The 26,303-nt window shown below is 34.4% G+C and overlaps 2 protein-coding genes and 1 pseudogene across 2 annotated transcripts; 1 reads left to right on the forward strand and 2 right to left on the reverse strand.

Annotated features, from left to right (window-relative positions):
* Window positions 1–4,782: 4,782 nt before the first annotated feature.
* On the forward strand, window positions 4,783–12,475 carry LOC105643963 (protein EMBRYO SAC DEVELOPMENT ARREST 30). Its single transcript, XM_012229204.4, has 11 exons — window positions 4,783–5,157; window positions 6,021–6,252; window positions 6,356–6,449; window positions 7,482–7,552; window positions 7,636–7,724; window positions 7,832–8,075; window positions 9,040–9,152; window positions 9,414–9,504; window positions 9,742–9,870; window positions 10,190–10,743; window positions 11,500–12,475. The coding sequence occupies exons 2-11, from the start codon at window positions 6,079–6,081 to the stop codon at window positions 11,945–11,947; spliced, it is 2,007 nt and encodes a 668-aa protein (XP_012084594.1). The 5' UTR covers window positions 4,783–5,157; window positions 6,021–6,078; the 3' UTR covers window positions 11,948–12,475.
* Window positions 12,476–13,393: 918 nt separating this feature from the next.
* LOC105643982 (disease resistance-like protein DSC1) lies at window positions 13,394–14,536 on the reverse strand (the record flags this gene model as incomplete). Its single annotated transcript, XM_012229229.2, is given in 3 exon segments — window positions 13,394–13,565; window positions 13,658–13,949; window positions 14,031–14,536. Coding segments are annotated over 3 exon segments (921 nt in total), but the record flags the coding sequence as incomplete, so codon positions are not given.
* A 5-nt stretch (window positions 14,537–14,541) lies between these two features.
* On the reverse strand, window positions 14,542–25,673 carry LOC149494119 (disease resistance protein RPV1-like; annotated as a pseudogene).
* Window positions 25,674–26,303: the final 630 nt, after the last annotated feature.

The following is a 26,303-nucleotide window of genomic DNA, read 5'->3' on the forward strand; positions in this document are numbered from 1 at the left end:
GAAAAGTGAAAGAGAAACCCCAAAACCATAAGGAGAGAAATGTGTACTAGTACACCGTCCTCTGTTCTAATCGCCAGATGATGATTGAAAAGCGATTTTAAAATTAATTAAAGTTTAAAATATTCTTTTTAATAATAATAATAATAATAATAATAATAATAATAAGGGAAAATAATTAATTTATGTGTTTGATCAAACTAATTAAGTTATCCTGCAGTTTGTCAATATTAATTAATGGTCTCTGAGATTTATCTCCGTTAAATCACTTGATCCTTTCGTCTATTTATTCTAGATTTTCCCGTTAAAATCTTTAAAAAGACTAAAATACCTTGACACATAAAAATGAAAAATAATTAATTCGTCCCTGAGATTTGACCAAACTAATTAAGTCATCCTTGCAGTTTAGCAATATTAATTAATGATTCCTGAGATATACCTCCGTCAAACCATTTGGTCATTCTATTTATTTTTTCCTCATTTTTCTATTAAAACCACACTTAAGAAGAAAAAGACTAAACTAACCTAGATTATTTATTTTATAACGAAATGATAGTTAAGTCTTATTAAATTTACAACTAGAATTCTACAAAAACGGTGATTTTTTTTTTCTAAAATATTTTTAATATTTCTATGGTCCTACTTTCATTTCACAAGTTGTAGTTTGTTATGGAATGTATAAAATAACTTGTTCTCTTAAATATTGATACATGAAATTAAATGTGTATTATTTTTATTGAAATTAACTCAATGTGTATTTTTCTTTTTCATCTTTTTATTGGTGGCTGAAGACAGTAAAATGTCACATTATGTTTATCATTTTTTTTTTTGGGTGAATATCAAATAATCAATGTATACCCTGACTCTTCGTTTCCCCTCCACAACAAATGGAAATTCTAACATAGGTTAATGTAGTCTTTTTCTTCTTAAATGTCAGGGCATTTAAGTTTTTTTAAAGGTTTTAATAGAAAAATCTGGAGAAAATGGACAAAATGGCCAAATGGTTTGACCGTGGTAAATCTCCGAAATCATTAATTAATATTGTTAAACTGCAGGGATGATTTAGTTAGTTTGGTCAAACATCATGGACGAATTAATTATTTATCCTTCTTAAGTGTCAGGGTATTTTAGTCTTTTTAAAGATTTTATCTGAAAAATCTAGAGAAAACAAATGGAAGAAATACATGCTACTTTTTTTTTATTATTAAAAAAGTATTAAAGTCAAATACATGGTATACTTTTTTTAATTAAAAGAATTGGTTAAAACGTCCAAAGTTCAAAATTTATTTGACTATTAAGCCATAAAAATACATGTATAGTAAACAATGTAGTTGTGATTTTTCGATTATAAGAATGAGAATTAGTAGATAGACAGTCATGGAAGAGTATGGATTGAAGGGAAATTTATAAAGATAAATAAACAAAATCAAAAGGAAAGTAAAATTCATTAATTTGATTTATTTTAAAATTAATAAAAAAATATTTTAAAGTGTATAAATCGTCATTTTATCATGATATTAATTTCGTAACATTATAATTAATTAATTATATTTAAAAAATGATTCAATTCACTTTCAAATAATTTATTTTAAAATTAATATAAAACGATAATTGTTTGTATAATTAAAAATCTATAAAATAAGTAATTTATTTCTATCATTAAAAGCTATATAAATCGTTACTTAATCTGTTATTAATTCCCAACATTATATTAATTAATTATACTTAACATAATATAATTCAATCAATAAATAATCATAAATTTAATTTGTTTTCAAATAAATAGAAAAAACAATTATAAGTGTTGCATATGTCACTTCTTTGAAATCTTTCGTGGCAAAGAAAATGTACTTACTATATATATATATATATTGAAAGTTTTCGAATTAAGTTTTATCGGCTATGAAAATTTTCACTAATTTAGTAACATCATGAAAGGATTACCTTTTTATTTTGTAGCCCACGCCATTTAGCCTTCCAATGAATTTAAAAAAAAAAAAAAAATATTAAAGTCATATACCATATTTTACCTATTAGCCATATTATTCTTTTTTAGATGAAATACTGGGGTCGCTTATTACCATTTTTTATATTTTGTTTTTTCAAAAAGTTTTTTAATTTTTAATTTTTAAAAACTGTTTTTTTTTTCAATGAACTTTTTTTTTCTGTATATTCATAGCATTTTTTACACTCAAAACTAACACAAAATAATAAATAAAATTATATTTGACGAGTGTCAATTTAGGTCTTGTGGATTTCGCCCATCTCTATAATTACATAAGTGATAATATTCTCCGCAATACAATGAAAGAAAACTAGAAATATTAATGTATTCATAATCCATTAAATAATATTTACCTTGTATTAGCATAGAAAATTCATTTTCTCGCTTGGTAATGATTTATAGGAAAATTTTTGCATGTTAATTATTCCTTTACGGCCAGTCATGATAAAAGAGAATCTCCTATTAAATAAACACATATAATATTTTGAGTTAGCTCAATTTTTTTTATCACGGTGTGTTATTTATTGATTAGTTGAAAAATGCGCAGAAACATACGTACCAACAATTGCTCCCATGCAATCCTAATATTAAAAGTAACAAAATTGATAAAAAAAAAAAAATCATAGATCTATTTCTTAATAAATAAAAAAGCGTTTTGGAGAGATCGTATATTACAAAATTGATAATATCTCCTATTGTATTATATCTCTAGAGGAGTATTTCCAAATTATGGATGAATGATGATATATTTGGCAAAGAAACAAAATATTTAAATGTTGTTTGTATGGTGTGTTGAAATCTATCTCTCGCAAATTGATGTTGTTCATTTTGACCAATACTAATAAAAAACATAGCTAGTTATTCTTGAACCGAAAGAAATTTAGAATCTTTTGATTTTTCTCTTCGAACTCTTTATATAAATTGATAAAAATCAATTGGTCTACTCAAAATAATTCAAATCATGTTCATTTAATGTTTATTCAAGATAGTCAACTGTTTTCAAGGGATAGAATGATTCTAACACTTAGAACTAACCAAGACAGATAAGTTTTTTTCAAAGAATTTGTAAACTTAATCTCTAGTTTAAGGAAAGAATTTCAAAACCTTTACAAAAATCTTTACACATAGCTTTAACTCATGAGTTTTGAGACTTAAAAAACTCATATCTGTTCTAAATCACATAAACCTACTGTAAATAGAAAGAGATGCCATAGTTAATTAAGCTTAGGAAATAAGTTTCAAAAGTTAAGAATCTGATTTTGATTTTGAAAACTTCTCTCTAAGATTTGTTCTTTTCTTATTTTCGAAATTTTACATGAAAGCAAGAAGTAGAAGAAAGAAAGATGAGAAAGTTTGAAATTTAAAAATTTGAAAGCAAATACTATCTCTCATGAAAACTCTGTTTTTCTCTTCTGTTTACAAAATATGCATGGAAGCATGAAGAAGAAGAGAGATGGGAAAGTTTCGTTTCTCTCTAATTTCTATCATAAAGATTAAAATCTGCAAAAACTCAGTTTCTTCTCGTTAGACTCAAGACGTTAACGTTAAAGAAAAACAGGGAAGGGAGGAATGTTGGCAGTGGTTTTCCGGCGAGAGGGAACTGGGAAGTGGATTTTGGGTTTGTTAGCACAAATTAGGTAATGGGTCAAAATCATTGATAAAGTCAACGCAATTTTAAAAATTTTTATTTTCAACAAAATCTTTTTAGATCAAACACATATATTTAAATTTTCAAAATTAGGATTTGTTAAATATTTCTTTCTAAGTTTTATAAGATATTATTTTATGAAAATAAAGTCTTTTGGATATTGTAATTGAAAAAATAATTAAAAAAATAATTTTTTTATATATCTTTTTCTATTTTAACATTGAACTATTTAATCCTATAAAAATACCTTAAGACACGAACCAATAGGAACACATGCCTACTATTTTTGACAACTGTACCATAATTAAAATTTTAAAAAAATTGAGAGTTTATACACAATATACAATTAGGGTTAAGAGTTTAAAATAAAAATAAATGTAATATGGGCCCCACAATTAATCATGGTTAACTTTAACTCAAGTTACTATGCTTTAGAATGAAGAATAATTTCCTCATCTAGATCTCCATCCAATTTGTCTCTCTCTTTTTTAATCTTTTGATGTTGGTTTGATATTTGTGTGGTTTGCAATCCTTTGATTGTGATACCCTCAACCTTTGCAAAACAAATTTTATGGCATTCAAAATTTCATTTTTTTTAATAATTTTATACCTTTGTTTTGATTAATTTTTTGTAAAACTCTAAAAACTAAATATTACAGGGATAACTTTTTATAAAAGCTACTTTAGTTCAAATGCTGTGTTATCGAACATTATAAAAAATTTTATAAAACGCTATGTTACTGAACACTGTAAATAATGATATAGAAAGTTGTTATTAAACATGACTTGATTTTTAACGATTCTAGTTTTTATATGTGAAATATCTATTTGATGTGTGGTTAATATAATTTTTAGAATAATAATTTTACATTTTTAACTATCTAATAAATATTTAATGAATCTAATTTTATAGTCTAAATGTTCAATAGATGAAATAAAATGTTTAATGGTTGAAAATAAAAGTTAGGAAATGCATATTGGTTTAAAAGTACACTTTGAATTTATTCATGCAACACCTTTAACCATAAGTTGAGGGGGTTTCCTGTATGGTTTTATGCACGTGAGTTGCACACGCATATCAAGGTCGAAAAGACGAGTGAACCCTTGGCTTAATTCTAAAACCACTCAGTAATACCTTGCTCCTTTCTCTTCCTCTGCAATTCTGAGATCGCGACTCTTCTTCTTTGTCCTGCATCTTCAACCACCGTCCACAACAATGTACCAATAATCGCCTCTTCCTTCACCATTACTGCCACTGAAAAACCCACTTTCTTTAACAATCCCTCCTTTCCTCTTTACGAAACCATTTCAATTTTGATCAACGAAACTCGTGGTTAACTCCATTTCTGTTTCTGGGATTGGTGGATGCTTCTAGAAGAGGAACCGTCCACAATTTCCACTGTGGGGTCAAATCCATGGCTGCTTCTGGGTTCCTCCAGAAGTCAGAGGAGTGTCGTGCGATTTTGCTAACTGAGCAGTTTTGGATTTTGAAACAGAAAGGCAGAGAGTAAGATTTTATTATGTAAAAAGTGAAACTTTTCATTTTATTTGTGTTATTCTATGGCTTGATTTTGACTTTGATTTGTTTTTCTGTTAATTTAAATATAATTGAAAAATTGAATTCACATGACTGTTTAAAACAATGTAATTGAGTTTTATTCATTTGAATTCTGGGGATTGTGGGTGTTAATGAGAAAATATTTTAGTTAGAAATATTGTGTGACAATGGGAATTAGTCTTTTCTTATCAGGTTAGAGGATGCAGTTAGCTATAATGCATAATGCTTGATATTCTCAAATGGATTGCTAAGTGTTTGTCAAAAAAAGAAAAAGTAGGTTTCAATTTCTCTCCAGCCCACAAATTCTCTCTAGCTTTATCGTATATATGAACATTCCATAGCTACAATCACATCATAACAATCCCTTTATTATTTCAAAGTGGGTTTCAATTTTAGTGATTCTAGTGGCTTTAGATTATAGAGGAAAAAGAAAAGTGAGAGTATGAATGAGAGTGAGAGGAGTTAAGAGAGAGAAAAATGGTGGGTCTTAGCTGATGTGCCACCAACTAGGATAGAGAAACTGAGGTTCTTTTATGTGTGTGGCCCTCACATATTCTGACTAGGATTGAAAATGCCCATCTGGGTAGCCACATCACTGTTCCAGTAAGCTTGTTGCTGGAAAATTCAAAATGGTAATTTATTTTGCATCAAATCAATCTTTAGTGATTAAATTAGAAACAAGCAAAGTTTAATGATCTTTGATGCCATTTAGTCTGTAATGTGCATTAGCGTTGTATCAAATTGCATGCATATATATACATTCATCTATATATTTGGAAGATTTTGATTTTATTTTTGGGTTTTGGATTCAGAATGTAGGATTTAATCTTGGGATTTTTGAGCGTTTTGAAATTCAATTGTTTGGTATGAATGAAGATGGTATTCAAATCCAAGATAAAATGGATAGCTTTGTTAGTATTGATACTATCGACGGGATCTCTTGTCATTCACCTCTCCATAACCAAGTTTTCGGGTTATAATTGGGTTCCTTATGCTCCAAAGAAGGACTCTGTTATCAATTTCCCTCCTTTAGCAGAGACACAGGTCAGTTTTTGCTAATTGATTTAATTGCTTGTTTTGTTTCTAAACGTTTATAAATTTACTTTATTTTTCTCATCTTTTTATTGTGTTTTTGTTGATGTTGCAGAGTGTTAGATATATTAGTAATAAGAGGTTATGGGGGGTTGTGAAGCCTTTACGGCCATTGCAGCCTTATTCCAATCCAAGAAGCAACTATCCTGGTAATTGATACTGCCTGAGCTTTCTTTTTTGTCTTTTGCAAGTCTCCTATTGCTATTTGCTTGCTTCAGGGGATTTGTTGAATTGCTTTAGTCAAAGATGGGAGTGCATTCAACATATTGTGTGATGGACACTAGATAATTCATCATCATAGAAAATTTAATGGATTCCATTATAAGTGACCCATGAATAATTGTGTCCAATTGTTTTGTTTACTGTAGATAGGTTTGTAAATTTATCATCTGAGTGGCGTTGTTCTTGGTTGGTTACTGTTTCGTACATTTTTTGGCGGTCTAATCAATATTTTTATCCATTCATGATGTTATATTTTTATTGTCAAATATTATGCGACTCTGATGGCTTCTAGTTCTCAAATGCTTCTTGTAGACTTTGCTAAGTAGACCGTAATGGAATTAGGTAATAGTTTAACATGCTTACATATCTGCAATTATTTGATAACTTTCTTGTTGCTGTTAATGGTTATTTGTTAATTTTGTTATCCTTGTGCTTGAATTGTGGTTATTCTGATTACATGAGCTAGCAATTGAAACTATTCTTTAACTTTGATTATTAACTTTATGTGTATCCTTATGCAAATAATATAGGGGTCCACTTGAACAGATAGTCATTCAAAATGAAGTCACTATGGTTCCAAATTGCTAATATTCAATAGTTTGAAATTACTAGATATCCAACTGGATCCATGATGCCTTGTAGATATAAGATTTGTATTCAGGTTATAGAATTGTGCTTTAAATTATGTTCTTGAATACATGACTTAATTGTTTAAGCTTTTGGCGGCAAGGAATGAACATAATGTCTTATAGATGATAGTTTTAGTTTGAAATGCCTGGGATATTGGAGTGACAATAAAATACTTCCACAAGGTTTCAATTTCTCCAATATTACTTTTATTTGAACTTTTTTTTTTTTTTTGGCTGGTCTTTTATTATTATTATTATTATTATTATTTGGAGGATCTTATTAATTTCATCTGTAAGTTTGTAATTTTTTTCCTTGTTTATTTTTTGCAGTTCCCAATGAAAAGAACAATGGTTATATTTATGCGAAAATATTTGGTGGATTTGAGAAGATAAGATCTTCGGTATGATTCATTTTTTAATGCATAAATCTCACTTTAACTACTATTTCTAATGGAAGTTCATAACGTTTTTGATAATTTTCTAGATCTGTGATCTTGTCACCATATCCAGACTTCTAAATGCTACTCTTGTCATTCCAGAAATTCAAGAAAGTCTTCGGTCAAAAGGCATTAGGTATCTTGTTGGCACCTAAGTAATGCTTTTTTGTCAATTCCTATGGTGGCATTACTAAAGCTTATACATTTTGTTTCTTCTTTATCCTTTTGCTCTGAAAATTTCAGTAATGAATTCAAGAGTTTTTCTTATCTCTATGATGAGGAGCAGTTCATTGCATCACTTAAAAAGGATGTAATCATTGTGAAGAGCCTGCCGGAGAATTTGAAGGCAGCCAGGAAAAGGAATGAGTTCCCAACATTTAAGCCCAAAGCTTCTGCTTCTCCAAATTTTTATATTAAAGAAATTTTGCCCAAGTTAAGGAAAGCCAAGGTTATTGGACTAGTGGTTGCTGATGGAGGATGCTTGCAGGTGGTTATCTCTCATGTATATCATACAATGATTTCTTACTTTAAAAAGCCACTGGTATTTTGAGTGAATTTTCTTGAGATTTTCGAGTTGAGTGCATTTGCTAGTTTCTGAAAGGGGAGAGAGGGGGGGGGGGGGGGGGGGGACTTTGCAATCAAGTGCATTTGTACTTCTCCTGTAGCTGGAATCCTAGAATTTGTTAAAATAATATATACTTTGCTATATTACATGAATATAGCGACATGAATATTTTAATTCAAAATTTGAAATCAGGTTTTGACATGATACTACTGGGGTATGCACTAGACCATTTTGGACTAGTGGTTGCTGATGGAGGATGCTTGCAGGTGGTTGTCTCTCATGTATATCATACAATGATTTCTTACTTTAAAAAGCCACTGGTATTTTGAGTGAATTTTCTTGAGATTTTCGAGTTGAGTGCATTTGCTAGTTTCTGAAAGGGGAGAGAGGGGGGGACTTTGCAATCAAGTGCATTTGTACTTCTCCTGTAGCTGAAATCCTAGAATTTGTTAAAATAATATATACTTTGCTATATTACATGAATATAGCGACATGAATATTTTAATTCAAATTTTGAAATCAGGTTTTGACATGATATTACTGGGGTATGCACTAGACCATTTCAAACGGATGAAATGGTATTTCCTGCATTCTTGATGGTGATGTTGGGTTTATTGGCCACACTTGTTATTTCTTCTCCATTTGATGGTTGCCTCCTCTTTTGAGCTCTATGAATCTCATTGCTATGTGGTGTACCAATCATGTTGTCTCTATTTATCCTTGCTACTGAGGACATCTTCTTCTATAAGTTCAAATGTTTACAGATGCAACAGCATAATGTTTTGATTGGCCAATTTGAGGCATGGAAGTTTGAGCATGCATGTCATTTGACTAATTATTTTAGAAATATTCTATAATATCCTTAATGGCTTGTTATTTTCTTCAGTCAATCCTTCCACCTAGCATGTATGAGTTTCAGAGGCTTAGATGCAGAGTTGCTTTTCATGCTCTTCAATTTCGCTTGGAAATTCAAGTGCTTGGTCATAAGATTGTTGAGAGGTATATTTTCTCTGCTTGTTTTTCTGCCAGATTCTTAATGAAGAAGTGAAAAAGTGAAGTATGGAGAAGCAATTTCGGAAAAACTAAATGAAATGTTACATGTCAAAATTAAGGGGACTTGGCTTGCAAATTTAACTTTCTATGAACTTCATTTAATGTGTCAACAGAAAGGGGACAAATTCCATTTGTCTCGGTTAAGTTGGGATTTCAAGTGTTTGCTTGCTGTTATTGATTGTGCTTTTTTAATTACTCATCTTCCAGGTTAAGAGCATGGGGTCAGCCTTTCCTTGCATTTCATCCTGGTTTGGTGAGGGACATATTGGCCTATCATGGTTGTGCAGAACTTTTCCAGGCTAGTTGTTTAAGCCTTTTCTCCTGTTATCTTTGTCAACAACTATTTTGACTGGCCATTTTGCACCATTGATTTGTGAAGGTTTTTATACTTTTTATATGTTTATTTGTTTTGCTTCTAAACTGGACAATGTGGTGGGGATTTCTACATACAAAAGTAAAAATTACAAAAAGAAAACCAATTTGACCACTGTTCTCAAAATTTCCTTACTTTTATTTAAATTGTTAATTCTTCTAGGATGTTCACACTGAACTCATACAATATCGAAGGGACCAGATGATCAAGCGAGGGATTCTTAATGAAGAGCTGAGTGTAGATTCGCATTCACGTAGAGAAAATGGGTCATGCCCTCTCATGCCAGAAGAGGTATGATCGAGTTTAAACTATGAGATCCAGCTAACTTTTTGTTTAGATTTGTATTTGATTATCTTGAAACTGCTGGTACTTCCAAGAATTTGTATTTCGTTCCTTACTAAAATGCATGCAAGTTGAATTTTTAGTATTTTGCAGCAGTGATTGGAAGGTGTGAGATTTAGAAAGTAATAATAATAACTAACGGTGTTGTCTGTGAAGCAACAGCAAAAAGCTATTTTTGGCAAGGTCTAACAGTAAAATTTGGGAGCAATTCTGTGAAGATGCTCATGGAAGTCCATTTTAACACTGTTGTCTTTCAAATATTCTGCAGGTTGGACTTCTTCTCCGAGCAATGGGCTATCCTCCCAAAACAACAATATATGTGGCAGGTTCTGAAACTTTTGGTGGTCAACGTGTTCTGATCCCTCTTCGTGCCATGTTTGCTAATGCTATAGATCGCACATCAGTGTGCAGCAAGGAAGAGTTGTTTAAATTGCTTGGTCCTGAGGCACTTCTTCCTGAACATTCATTTCAATTTCCTCCTCCAAAAAGTGATGAACAACTTAAAGAAGAGTGGAAGAAGGCAGGTCCTCGGCCTCGGCCCTTTCCTCCACCTCCGGACAGACCCATATATCGACACGAGAAAGAAGGCTGGTATGGTTGGATCACTCAGTCTGATGCTGAACCAGACCCTTCACCAATGGATTTGAGGATGCAAGCACACAGGTTAATCTGGGATGCTCTTGATTACATCGTCTCTGTAGAAGCAGATGCATTCTTTCCTGGTTTTAATAATGATGGGAGTGGGTGGCCAGATTTCTCAAGCTTGGTCATGGGACAGCGACTATATGAAAGTGCTGCTTCTAGAACATATCGACCAGACAGGTAAAATCGATCTGGAAAAATGCTATCATGAATTTTGAATTTGATTAAAAGGATGTTAATGGAAATTGCCAGTGCTAGCATACATTAATACATAAATTACCATAATTACTGTAGTCTGTTTAAGATCTCTCTCTCTCACTCTCTCTTTCTCACACACAAATAAATAATCACCCCATATTGCACCTAATTATTCGATGGGAGAAAGGATGGTGGAGTGGGAGGATCATAAATCACCAGTAGCCATGTTGATTTCCATGAATTGACCAATGGATTCTCCAAGTTTCTTAAAGTCTCCCATCTGTTTGCATTTGTTCGAATGGAGTCTCTTTTGGTGCAAATTTATATTTGTTTTATTTATTAGTGATATACAAAATCTGTCTCATGTTTGCTAAATACTCTCTTTAGTGTGGTAATGCATCAACATTTACATGTATGTGGCTAAGGAAGAAGAAAAGGCTCACAGAGAATGCAGTATAGAATATAGATGGCTTGGGATATCTATAGATATTTATATATGGACACTGCATTTCAGTTTTAGCCTTAATTTCTTGTGTGTATTTACATATTAATGCATATTTAATTACAAAAAGCTTCTGTCTTCTCAACTTTCATTGATGTTCTTAATGGAAATTCATTTTTTCTGATGTTGCTATCTCAGTATTTTGATTAATCTCGTAATTGATTTTTAACAATCAATCTTAGTTATTATAATTGTCTTTGTAATTCTTTCTGATGCCTTGTTGGTTCTTGTAACAGGAGAATTGTTGAAAATTTTTTTAACATTATCCGTGACAGTATGTATCATCCACGACATAATTGGACACTTTCTGTGAGGGAACATCTAAATAAAAGCTTGGGAGAAGATGGCCTAATCAGGCAATCCCTTCTGTCGAAACCAAACTCGTTTCTATCACATCCCCTCCCTGAATGCTCATGTAGAATTTCATCTACTGAGTTTCTAGCTCCACTGGAGGGTAAGGATGGTCGGTATCTATATGGAGGCGAGGATGAATGCCCAGAATGGATGCAACATGGACAGGAAGCTAGTCCATTGGAGTCAGCGGGCGCAGAAGGGGTTAAAAATGATGATAATGAGCCTGATTATGAGAATGATGTGATTCCACAAGAATCTGATAACACTGGCGGTAAGAGTAGCTTTACTTCACCTATGGATCTGGATGATGAATGGGACCCTAATGACTAGAGATGGACGTGAGAATGACCACATCTATTCTGAAATTGGTAATCGCTTGCAGAATGGGAAATTTTGGGGAGAAGAGGCATAATTCGGAGATTTTTTTTTTTTTTGTATCTTAGTCTTTTTTTGAGGGAAATAATTCAGATTTATTCTTTTTCCTAGTAGATTCAAGTATTTGTTCAGTTACAGAAAAAGAAAACAGATTGAATACGTTGATACGACATACTGACTTTTCAAACACCACAGCAGTGAGAATGGTTGATGGGGCTTAGACTGACTAGCCAATTGCAGCATGTAATGGAGACTTGTTAATATTATCGAAGATGGAGAAAGTTGGAGTGCAGTGGGTGGATGTTGTATTATGCTGGTAGCAGTCGGTTCCGCTTGATCATTTGAGTAGTGATTTGTTTCTGTTCTTTGTAAACCTGCATTTTTTTTTAATGAGTGTAAAGTTATTTCAAAAAGAAAACAAATTGATGGAAGAGTTTCAGAATTATAGTTATAATCCCATTTAATTGTTGATTGGATTTTGTATTTTACTATTATAAGCTGTGGTAAGGAATATGGAAAGTCTGGAGATATTGCACAATATAACCTTGAGAATGTGGAGAATAAGAAGAGGAAATTGAAGGATCTTGGAGAATAGTCAAGTTACAGATAATGCAAGTAAAGGGCGGAGCAAAAAATCAATGAATTTATGTATTCATAGTGAAACTGAAACATCATAGAGTTTACAACTGCGGCTAGCAGGAGAAGGAATAATGAAGCAGTTGGGGAAAGAACTTCATCCACAACAGTTGCAAGGAATTTCTTTTTCTCTCCCTATAGATCCAAAAAAGCAATAGATCCACTGAGAAAACCTCCCTTTAACTCATGAAAATTACTATGAAATCTTAGTGCCAGTGCAAGTAATCAACCTTTCAACAGTGCCAGCGCAAAAAGGTTGGCTTGACCTTCAGCCATATCACGGTCAAGTAACCTGAAGGAGAAAATTTTAAGAGAACACACATGAGAATATGAAACAACTATCATGATAGTGAATGTATTTTTAGATACATTTAAATTTTTCAAAAATATTTTTCTGTAGAAATAAAAATAATGATTAATATCACCTGAATTTTTTCGGAGAGTATTAGAAAATACGGTGCCTGATAATATTGTCATGTGCAGAAAAGTCATCTTGAACTGTTTCTTCATTGTTTAATACAGTGTCCTGCTTTTCTTGATCATATACAGGATATAGTCCATACTTTTTTACCTGAAGAGGATGTGTCACAGCCATTGAAATATTCAATTTATCCCCACTTTTCAGCTGATCACCAAACTTCCAATGGCTTAACCATAACATATCCTCACCTATTCTTGGTGCACCGTATACTACTGGAGTGTAACTCCACTTTAAATTCTTTGTGCTGTCCCTTATTGCTGCCTCAGGTCGATATAACACATTTTTTTTATCGACAACATGTAGTACAACACATAAATTCAAGCCACGAATCTTTTAACCCGCAGGGAGTTGAGGCACATCAAAGGATACTGACGAGTCTTCATTCTGATGACCATACAAGTTTGGAATCTCACTTCCTGGAAGAAAAACACTAAATGTGCCGCGCTCATGTAATACCTGTGCCATTTAATCAATAATAAAAAGAACAAGGCATGGATTTATCATAAAGACAGCTGATAAGTGATGCTAGAGAGGAGAAGATATAGGACCTGGGGAGGTGTTATATTGTATGTTTGAGTCAAAGAATTGACCATTTCCACTTCAATGCCTTTCACAGATTCCACATTGAATAAGTGCATATTATTTTTTATTTCACTGTCAACATCTCTTATCAGTTCTAAGTTGAAGTAGCCTTGAACCTGGACCAATTTTTCACAACCGTTAGCGTTTAATCTGTGCGATCTAACTTTATTGGGACAATCTGCAGCAAGTGCCCATGTTATATCATCTAGGCTCAATTTCTTTGATCTTATTACAGACACAAGAAATGATCTGAGCCATCTAAAGTCAGATAAAAAATAAGAATCCATTGTAGCAATGCCTTTCATGCTGTCTGGTATATATCTAATTCTTTCCAGTTACATACATGATAATGCCCATAAATCTTTTAAGATTGTTGAAAACTCTGGTAATGATCGGAGGCTTTTGCAATGGTTTACCAAAAGAGATTCAAGCTTTGAAAGGCTTCTCAAACTTTTTGTTAGGCTATGAATAGGGTTTCCACTTGGATCTAGATATTCCAAGGAAGGAAGGTAGCTAAGGTCTTCAGGAATAACATCATTTGTTATATTACTATTTGAAAGGCTTAACTTCACCAATGAACTTGGCAAAAGAGCCAGTGACATAATGGATAGTTGACTTTTTGTGGTGCTATACAAGACCAACAACTTGATTCCCTCAATTGCGATTGATTTGTGGCACTGTCATCCATTTTTAGAACCTTAAAATTCCAACTTCTGCAACTCTTCAGGCAGCTCATCAAGGTTGGAGCACCCTGACAAAATAAGTTCGTCTAGTGATTTCAACAAACCAATTTCCTGAGGAAGTTTTTTGAGACTTTTACAGTCTTTCAGGTTCAAGAAGACTAGTCATTCTAGGTTTCCAATGGATTCATGAACTTAATCAAGTTTATGCAATCGTTAAGTATAATCCTCTCGAGATTAAGCAGTCCTGACAGATCAGAGGTACTAATAAGACGATGGGAATGACTGAGATCAAGGATTTTCAACTCTGCAAGAATCTATTTGTAAAGCAAATGAAATTAGTTAATGGAATAATAACTTGTGTGTGTGTGTGTGTGTGTAAGAGAGAGAGAAAGAGAGAGATATCATACCCGGTTTCCCTGAAAACTTGTTTAAGATTTCTATTGCTCATATAGAGAATAATCAAGTCTTGCAGGCAACAGATATTCGGTATGGAGTTCAAAGGGAATCCTCGCCAGCATAACCACACTAAACTTTTTGGGAAGCTTCATAAGCTCCATTCAGCTTTACATTATTAAGATGAAGTAGTCTTACATTGCTCATTTTTACGAAAGTCTCAGTTTTCAAGTCGACTTTACTTGAACAGGTTGTGTTTTCTTGTTTGGCAAAGATAAAGCGTCTGATAGATTCTGTTGCCTGCTTTAGAATGGAAAGGATGAAAAAGCCAAAAATAAACAAAAGGGCAAGTCTCAAAGCAAAGTGAATAGAGCTGTCTAGATATAAGCACAAGGATTACATGTGACACCATGTATTTTCACTCACCGTATTTTTCCTTAGTACAGATAATGCATCCTTATGACGCCAAAGTCTACTAAGTTTTCCAGGATCTTCAGGTGATTCTTGGCGGACAGTTTCTCTTCCCATGTCCCTAAGCAATTGATGCATCATCACTTCTTCATCTTTATCAATAGTTATTAGACATTTATCAATGAGTTTCTGAATTCCAGTTATTCTATAAAAATCACAGCCTTCTATTATTTTTTTTAGGTAATATTTGTCCGTTCCAATGGAGAAACATGCTATATCAAGAAATAAACTTTTGTGCCGTTCGTCTTGCAAAGAATCATAGCTTATTCTAAGAATCCTTTGAATTTTACCATCACCAATGGCTTGCGGTTCTAATAGTGCTCTTCTCCAGAAATCTATAGAATGGCAAGACAGAGAAGAGCCCAAGACTTCGAGAGCTAATGGAATCCCACCACAATGATGCACTGCGCTCTTAGAGTCCTCTATGTAATCTTTCAGAAGGATATGATTCATCAAAGGCATGCCAGCTAAAGAGCTGAAGTGAATCGTTGTCGTTGAGAGCCTTAACTTCAAACTTTACCAAAGCTTGATGGGACCTGAATAAATGTTTATTTCTAATTGTTATGATGATTTTGCTTCCCTGGTAGAGCCAATCCTGCAATCCAATAATTGCATTGAATTGGTCTATGTGATCCACATCATCAAGAATAACAAGAACTCTTTTTGCCATAAAGCATTTTTATCTTGATAATTCCTTCATCAACATTGTGAATCTTGTTTGCTTTTTTCTTTAGGATATTTGAAAGAAGTTGCTTTTGCAATTTAACCAAGCCAGTGGGTTGCTTTGAAGTCTCCCTCACATCTTTAATAAAACTACAACTATCAAATCTATTGTAGTTCAAGTTAAAAACAATCTTGGCAATGATTGTCTTCCCAACCCCACGAATTCCATAGATCATTGCAATATCAACATCCTCTGCTCTGTCTTGTAACCACTCATTGATTTGTTTTACACGAAAGTCTGCACCAACTAAATAAACAGGCACATGCAATATTATGCGATTCAATTTTTGTCCAACATCTGTAACTATGTCTAGAATAAATTGTGCTTCGCATCTGTGAATTCAATGAGAAGCAAAGTAAATTAACCATTTCAAAAATTGGATAAACAGCTGTTTCATTGCATAGTTTTTTTCACATAAGCAAGTAATTTTTATCATGGCGTGCTTAATTAATCAAACAAAAGAGATGGTAAAATAACTGTTTCCTGAGAATAATATGCCAGATGCCACATGGTAATTAAAATCCAACTTCATTAACACTCTATTTAGATGGTACTTTATTGTTGTATTTCCTAGATTGGACAAGATCACAGGATTTTCCTCATGATATTTGTCCAGATTTTTAGACCTTAAATTTAGCTATCAATCTCTTCATTTCAATACTTTGTTGGGATTATAACTTATCCGAGTGGGCCCGCGAAAAATACCGGTAGTAAAAGTAAATTAAAATTACTGTTACCACATATACTTCCAATAATTTCGTATTGGATATTGACGATCGAATCCACCAGAAATAATAACCACGGTAAAAATTAAATAATTACCGTAAATGCCAGATGAAAAATAAGAACACCGAGATTTACGTGGTTCACCCTTCAACTGTTATGGGCTACGTCCACGGGACAAAAACTCCGAATAATTCTTCTACTAAAAATAGTAGGTACAAAAGAGATTACAAAATAGTGACACTCTAAGTGTTTTCAAAAACACCCCAAAATTACAATCCTCATTATTTTTCTCTCTATCCCAATTTTAGGAACCATTTCCTAAAATTTCATACACTTTTTGTAAATTTCTATTCTATTTGTTTTTGTACATTTTGGTTTGAGGAAACCTTCTCCTATTTATAGGAGAAGGGGATGCATTATTAACGCATCCACCGAATGGACGCGTTAATCACGCATCCACTTTTTTTTCTTTTTTTTCTTTCTTTCACACCGTCCTTTGAATAACAAAATAAACGTGCCCCTTTTTTCTTTTTTTCTTCATTCAAACGTGTGTGGGTCCCACACGTTTGAATCTCTTCTTTCCTTTTTTTTGTTCAAACTTGTGTGGGTTCCACATGTTGGAGGAATCCCACAACAATTCTCCCCCTCCTGACTACATGGTGGGACTCTCCATTCCTGCTGTTTTGACACACAGTTCGAACTTCTCCTTTGGAACGACCTTTGTCAATATATCTGCAGCATTTCTATCTGTGTGGATCTTTTGCAACTGAAACTGCTTCTCTTCAATGGCAAGTCTAAGCCAATGATATCTTACATCAATGTGTTTCGTTCGTGCATGATACATAGTATTTTTGCTCAAGTCTAACGCACTTTGACTATCACAATAAACTATATATTCTTCCTGCTGCACGCCCAATTCTTGAAAGAATCGCTTTAACCAAAGCATTTCCTTTCCTGCTTCCGTTGCTGCAAAGTACTCTGCTTCAGTCGTTGATAACGAAACACATTTCTGTAATCTTGACTGCCATGAAATAGCTCCCCTTGAGAATGTAAATAGGTATCCTGATGTAGATTTTCTTTCATCAAGATCACCGGCCATATCTGCATCTGTATAACCAACAAGTGCAGACTTTTCACCTCCAAAAGTTAAACATAACTTTGAAGTTCCTCTCAGGTATCTGAAGATCCACTTCACTACTTCCCAATGTGTCTTCTGGGGATTTGACAGAAAACGGCTCACAACGCCAACTGCATGAGCGATATCTGGTCTCGTACACACCATTGCGTACATCAAACTTCCGACCGATGAAGAATATGAAACATTTGACATATTTCCTTTTTCTTTCTCTGTTGATGGATAGGATTTCTTACTCAACTTGAAGTGAGCGGCAAGCGGAGTGCTAACTGGTTTAGCATTCTTCATATTGAACCTCTCTAGAACTCGTTCAATATATTTTTCCTGCAATAACCATAACCTGCAGGACTTTCTGTCTCGAATAATCTCCATTCCGAGAATTCACCTTGCCGATCCTAAATCCTTCATGTCAAATGCTTTTGACAAATCACTTTTTAACCTGCTAATCATGTGTGCATCTGGTCCAACGATTAGCATATCATCAACATATAAGAGAAGGATGATAAATTTACCATCAGGGAATTTCTAGACATATACACAAGAATCTGCATCTGTCCTTTTGTATCCTTGATTCACCATGAAAGAATCAAACCTTTTATACCATTGTCGCGGCGCTTGTTTCAACTCGTACAAGCTCTTCTTCAAGCGACAAACCATGTCCTCTTTTCCCTTGACCTTGAATCCTTCTGGTTGTTCCATATAGATTTCTTCTTCTAGATCCCCATGCAAGAATGCGGTCTTTACATCAAGCTGCTCCTACTCAAGATTCAAACTGGCTACTAGACCTAGCACAACTCAAATAGAACTCATTTTCACAACTGGTGAAAAAATCTCATCAAAGTCAATACCTTTCTTTTGAGTAAAGCCTTTGACGACCAATCGAGCTTTGTATCTCACTAGGTTGCTGTAACGTCCCATTTTTCTATTGAATCGAGTCGTTGCTTAGAGTCGAGTCGGGCTGATCCAAAACCCGGTTCGAGCTATTAGAGTCCAGAGTGGGGTAGAATGGGAGGTAATTGAAATCAGGAAAAGAAGTGGACTTACTTGAAGGAAACAAAAAGATCAAAGTATAAGGATTAGGACTTGCTTGCACTAAAATATAAAGTTGAGGTCTTGAGTTGTACCATTTTGACACTTGAGGTACCATTTGGTAATTTTCACATAAAAATCAATGATATTTTGGAGATGTACCCGTGAGTTCCATTTCATTTTCATTTCTTCATCCTTATCTTCATCTTCTTCCTCTACTTTCCTCTTCCACCTTCCTTTCTCCATCACTTTTAATGGTAGTGAAGATTTTAATGGGAGTTAAGCATTAATTCAATTTCTGTTCTATCCAAGTAAGTAAACCTTCTTGAATTTCATACTTGAATCATTTGGTGATATTTTTAGAGTATTCATAAGAGTTCTTATGTATAGGAGAGGTGAGCTCAAAGGTAGAAAAAAAAGGAAGCTAAAAAGAAGAGCTTAAGCTTTTTGGAGTGAAGGTGTGCTATCTCTTTTAGTTTAATTCATTTCCTTGCATGAGAATTTGTGTGTTGTGTTGATAATGAGAAGATATGTTGCTTAATGTTGAGTAAGATGACTGAAAATGGTGAAAAAGCATGAGATGAAATGAATAAATGAAGTAGATATTGAGTTCATGCTGAAACAGGTTTTGCTGGAAAAGTAACTAGTAAATTCACCTTGATTTGGACCCTATTTAATGATGGAATTAGGAAGTGTCATAGAAGAGTTATTTGTTCCTCTATGTGTTAGCTTTCCATGGGTTTTTGAATCACCCAAATCGGAGTTGTAAATTGAGAGATATGACCAAAATAGTACAGACTGCGTAGGCTGGAAAACACGACGCGAGCTCGCGAATTTCATGTCGAGCTCGCGAATTTGGCCTGTGAACTCTCTGACTCTCATTTTGCACTTCTCGCACTCGCGAATTTCATTGCGCGCTCGCGAATTTGGCCTGTAAACTCTCTGACCCTCTTGTGTGCTTCTCGCGCTCGCGACTTTGCATGGCGCGCTCACGAATTGTGTTCTGATGCTCTTTTGGACTTCATTTTCTATGCAATTGTATTCCCTTGCTCAACTTGTATGCCTCCAATCATTTTAAAACAAAAAGACAACATGAGAACATGTATCAAACCAACATGCAAGCATGCAAATGATGTGAAATGAGGTAAACACTATGGTGTATGAAGTTATGAATTCTATGCAATTGTATTCCTTTGCTCAACTTGTATGCCTTCAATCATTTTAAAGCAAAAAGACAACATGAACACATGTATAAACACAAAATGCAAGCATGCAAATGGTGTGAAACTAACATGACACAAGTTGCCCACTTGGCGAGGCTATCAGCGTACAGGTAAGCAGTAAGGTTTATGAAATTATGAAGCAGTTAATTTTATGACACAAGCATGTGAAAATAACATGACACAAGCATGCAAATTATGACGCAGTTACTATGCTTTTGTTTTATATATTGACATATCAATAATATGCTCCATTGAGGTTAGATAGAAACCACTTAGATAAGGCTATGTCGCGACATAGGATAGCAGATCTGCGCCCCATACAGTTTGGTACTCCGGCTACAGGCCGTTGAGTGGATATGATTATATAATGGCCATAGCAGCCCAGTTATACAGTATTCATCCAGTTTCATACAGTTTTTCTTATCACTTTGGTTTCACTATAACCTTATGGAGCTATATAGTGATATTGACTACAAATTGCATAATCATACAGTATAATGAGCAGCAAGTATGATAATGAAAGTATCATGATATGTGTGCTTACATTCCATATGTGAGTACATGTTTATTTCTACATATGTATGTGCTTATATGTTTCTTTATTCGTTGCGATATTCACTGAGTTTTAATAAAAGTTGCAGAATTCATACAGCATAAAGAACACCAGGTAAGATTATGAAAGTATAATGCTATATATGCTTACAAGTTTATTTATTTAATTCTTAAGGAGCCATACAGTTATAAGATGTTATTAATCATAACTTATATGATGTTACTAAAGGTGCATAAGTCATACAACATAATGAACAACAGGTAAGATCATGAGAGTATCATGATATGTGTGATTAAAAGTTCATGTAAAGGAGTTATGAGATAATTTGAACTAAATTATTTATGTTATGCATTAGAAGTTTATTCTTTGCTATAAAGATACATTGATGTTGAAATTTACTGAATCTATGATTTTCAACTGCTTTTATGAAATTTGTATTTTAAGTTAGTTGTCATCACACTTTGTTAAGTATGTGAATTATGAGCATCACTGAGTTTTATACTCAGCGCGTCAATTTTATCACGCGTAGGTTGAAGATCGTGGTTGCTACTTGAAGACTTGAAGATTACTATCAAAGCAGAAGTGATTAATTTGGTCATAGTAGATTGAGAGTTGTATAATTAAGAATTATGGCATGTATTAAGATTTATGGCATGTATAATTATTACATTTGTTAGAGCTTATGTGATTGTAAATATAAGTGAAGCATGTAATTATTTTGGTGTAAATAGTTAGAGATAAGAATAATACTTATGAAATGATTGAAGATGAAATATTTTACTATAGTTGGTGTGATTAGTTCATGAAGACTTGATATAGATCATGAATGCACTTAATTGCTGGATATTAAATGCTATTGAGGATTTATACAATTCTGAAAAGATATATAAAGTGTTATTGTGTTCTGATGATTAGTTGGAGATATTGGAAGTCTGAAGTTTAATTGGGAGTGTTTTATATTCATATTTAGCATACAGTATGATATCCGCATGACAGGACATAGGTTCAACTAGATTGTAGCGTCTCGACTCGGTTCATTCGGGTTAACGGGTGGACCGGGAAGGGATGTTACAGTTGCCATCATCTTTCTTCAGTTTGTACACCCATTTGTTCTTCTTGAGTGTTCTCTTCCCTTTTGGAAGTTTCACCAGCTCATACGTGTCATTCTTTTTCAAAAAAATTCATCTCCTCTTGCATGGCCTTTACCCAGCAATCTCTGTCTTTGCAAGATTGCACATCTTGGAAGCTTTCTGGCTCCCCCTCATCAGTAATCAAAATGTAATCAAAACTAGGGTACCTTGTAGATGGTTCGCGTTCTCTGGTTGACCTTCTTAACTGAGGTTCAACTCCTTCTGGTGGAATGGGGTTCTCTGGCTCCCCCTGCTCAACACCCTCTGCATCATTGTTATCATCTACAATTGTTTCTTAATCCCCTACGACTAGCTCTTCTTCTTCTTCTTGTTCTGATCTAGCATTCCTCCTCCTGTGGCATCATCCGTAGGAATGCTTCTTGTTGTAATATCAATAACACCATCACTTGTGGATTCTTCACAAGTTGTATCTGCCACGATCTCATTCTCGTGGAATACTACGTCTCGGCTCCTGACAACTTTCTTTTTCACTGAGTCCCACAACCTGTAGCCAAACTCTTCGTCTCCATAACCAACAAAAGTGCAAGGAACTGACTTGTCATCAAGCTTTGATCTCTGCTCCTTCGAAACATGCATAAATGCCTTGCAGCCAAATACCCTTAAGTGAGAGTATGAAATATTTCTACCTGTCCAGACCTTCTCCGGGATATCAAAATCCAATGGTGCTGAAGATAGTCGGTTGATTAGGTAGACATCAGTATTGACAGCTTCTCCCCAAAATGGCTTAGGTAAGTTAGCCATTTTGAGCATGGATCTGACGCTCTCAACAATGGTGTGATTCATCCGTTCAGCAACACCGTTGTGTTGAGGCGTACCAGAAACTGTCTTTTCATGCCTGATACCGTACTGACTACAATAATCTCTAAACTCCTTAGAGATATATTCACCGCCATTATCCGTGCGCAAACACTTCAATGCCACTCCAGTCTCCCTTTCCACCATAGCATGGAATTGCTGAAAGTGCTTGAATACTTGGTCTTTTGTGCGCAACAAATATATCCATGTTTTTCGTGAGAAATCATCAATGAAGGTAAGAAAATACCTACTTCCTCCAAGTGATTCTACCTCCATGGGGCCACATACGTCCGAGTGTACCAACTCCAACTTGTTGTCTCTCCTTCTAGAGCTTTTCAAAAATGAGACACGATGTTGCTTCCCAAATAAACAATAATCACAAGGGTTTATTTTACCTTTGGCTAATGGTATGAGGGACTTCTTAGCCAACATATTCAACCCTTTCTCACTAACGTGCGCCAGCCGCCTATGCCACAAATTTGGTGAAGCATCATCTGCAACTGTATTTAGTTGACCCACACATATTATTGCATGCGTCTTATACAGCGAGCAACATAATTTTCCTCTCGCCACCACCAAAGACCCTTTGGTGAGTTTCCAATTACCGTCACTTGTATGATGGTGATAGCCTTCCTTGTCCAGTACACTCACAGACAATAGGTTCAAACGAAGATCGGGAATATGTCTCACATTTTTAAGTGTTAATGTGCACCCAACACTTGTCTTTATACAGATATCACCGATTCCCACCACTTGTGAGACACTATTATTTCTCATTTTAATAGTGCTAAAATCTCCTGCGTTATAAGTGGAAAAGTATTCCTTTTTTGGAACACAGTGGTATGAAGCACCGGAGTCTACTATCCACTCGGTATCTGCATCTCCAACATGACAGCAATCTGCATCATGAGTGACTAAAGCCACCTCACCATCTTCTCCTTAGACTGTAGCAGATGCATTTCTGTCATTCTCCTGTCTTCGGTCTGCATTATCCTATTTGAGTAAACGACAATTTCTTTTGAGATGACCCTCCTTACCGCAATGTTAACACTTTCTCATCTCTCTGGACTTGGATCTACCACCTGACTTTACATGCCTTGGACCTCTATTCTTGCTCCGGCCCCTATTCTCTGTGATAAGGGCTTGTGAACTGGTATTGGCAACATCTCTTCTTCGTAGTTCTTCATTAAGTAGTCTATTCTTTACCATAGACATCGTTACCACACCATTTGGAGCTGAGTTACTTAATGACACCACAAGAGTATTCCTGCTATCCGATAGAGATCCCAACAGTAGGCACGCTTGCATCTCGTCTTCTAAGGACATACCGCTAACTGCTAACTCAGTTACGAGTCCTTCAAAATCGTTCAGGTGTTGTGTAATTGATCGTCCCTCTGACAGCTTCAAGTTCATGACTTTACGCATCATGAAGACTTTTCCTTGAGCATCCATAGCCTCGTACATATTCTCTAATTTCTTTCAGAGAACTTGGGGATCTTTTTCATTTCTCACGTGATTGTACAGGCTAGCATCTATCCATTGGCGTATTGTACCCAATGTCTGCTTTTTTAATTTCTCCCACTGCCTTTGTTTCATTTCTTCTGGCTTTACACTGTCACCTTCAATTGGATCGTACAAATCTTTGCAATTGAGGTAGTCCTCGATTCTGGATTTCCACATTGGATAATTCGATTCCGTCAATTTGATCATTGCCCCGTCGTTAGCCATGTCAAATTTCGAATCTGACAAAATTTTACTATTCACGAAATTCACTATTCACGTGAATAGTAACTTTGTAGAAAACTGACAGAATTTACCAACCAAAGGCTCTGATACCAGTTGTTGGGATTATAACTTATCCCGAGTGGGGCCCGCGGAAAAATACCGGTAGTAAAAGTAAAATAAAATTACTGTTACCACATATACTTCCAATAATTTCGTATTGGATATTGACGATCGAATCCACCAGAAATAATAACCACGGTAAAAATTAAATAATTACAGTAAATGCTAGATGAAAAATAAGAACACCGAGATTTACGTGGTTCACCCTTCAACTGTTATGGGCTACGTCCACGGGACAAAAACTGCGAATAATTCTTCTACTAAAAATAGTAGGTACAAAAGAGATTACAAAATAGTGATACTCTAAATGTTTTCAAAAACACCCCAAAATTACAATCATCACCATTTTGCTCTCTTTCTCAATTTTAGGAACCCTTTCCTAAAATTTTATACGCTTTTTGTATATTTCTATTCTATTTGTTTTTGTACATTTTGGTTTGAGGAAACCTTCTCCTAATAGGAGAAGGGGATGCGTTATTAACGCGTCCACCGAATGGACGCGTTAATCACGCAACCACTTTTTTTTCTTTTTTTTTTTTTTCTTTCGCACCGTCCTTTGAACAACAAAATAAACGTGCCCTTTTTTTTTTTTTTCTTCATTCAAACGTGTGTGGGTCCCACACGTTTGAATCTCTTCTTTTCTTTTTTTTTCAAACTTGTGTGGGTTCCACATGTCGGAGGGACCCCACAACATATTTTATGTCATATAACTCTAGAAGTTAGGAGATTTGGAAGGTTCAAAGACTTTACCTATCTCCCATGACCATCCCTCCAAGATTTGTAGCTTCTCTCCAAAACTCAACCCTGTCCAGTTCATCCTTTAAGCATTCTTCATGTCCAACAAATGCTTCAGCAAAACTCCCGCTTTGTTCCAAGACATCTGATGAATTGACATCATAAAAAACTGGCAGAACAACATGGCCAACTGTTTTCCTACGCTCCATGATCATTGCAAGCTCATCCAGGCACCATGTTGAAGAAGCATAGTCTTCTGAAAGTACAATTATTGATACTTCTGATTCCCATATCGCCTTTTCAATTTCTGGCTCAATACTTTCTCCTCTCTTAATTTCATCAACATCTCTGAAAGTGTGAATCCCTTCCCATTTTAAAGCTGTATAAAGGAAGACATGATAAGTTGCTATTGAGGCATTAAAGGAACAGCTTTATCATCACCCCTCGCTGTTGACCACAAGAAACGATAAGCTTTTTTACAAATTAAAGAAACTCTTTAGGCTCCCTCATACTCGCCATTGCACAAAACTAAAATATAATCACTATATCATAATGAATAAGGCCGCATAAGAGATCATTATATAAGAGAAAGACGATAAAAAGAAAAAAAAAAACAAAAGAAAAAGAAGCTTAGATGAGAGCAAAAGAGATAGCAAAAGAATAAAAGTCATTGAAATAAAATATAGCAATATAGCATAATCCCAAAGTAGGAAAACAATGCTGTTCTCCTTCGAGTACGCACCCTTCTGCTCTTTAAAACAAAGTCATTGTCCAGTTGGCTCAGTTATTGTCTTTCAGGTTAGGTATAAGAAACAACATAGAAATAAGCAAACTGAACCCGTATATAGAATGCCAATCCTAAAAGAAATGTGAAGAATATTAAAATATATTGAAAGCATCGAAACCAAGTTTTCGCCAAAGGGTCATAATCCAAATAGCTCATGCCTACATTACCATTCCCAAGCTCAAAGATTTCACCCTTTGAGTTAGAGTAGAAAGACAAACCTTATGTTATGCAAATCTCTCTTCCTTCCTTTTACTTCCTTCTTCTCATCTTTCCCATCTTTTGCAAATGCTGGGGAAATTTTGTTATTACGAAAATTCAATTTTATCATAAACAATTCTACAGACACTTGACATGCCAAATAA

The sequence above is a fragment of the Jatropha curcas genome, chromosome 8, assembly GCF_041381405.1.
Source record: "Jatropha curcas cultivar XTBG-Jc1 chromosome 8, XTBG_Jcur_1.0, whole genome shotgun sequence".
Lineage (NCBI taxonomy): Eukaryota > Viridiplantae > Streptophyta > Magnoliopsida > Malpighiales > Euphorbiaceae > Jatropha > Jatropha curcas.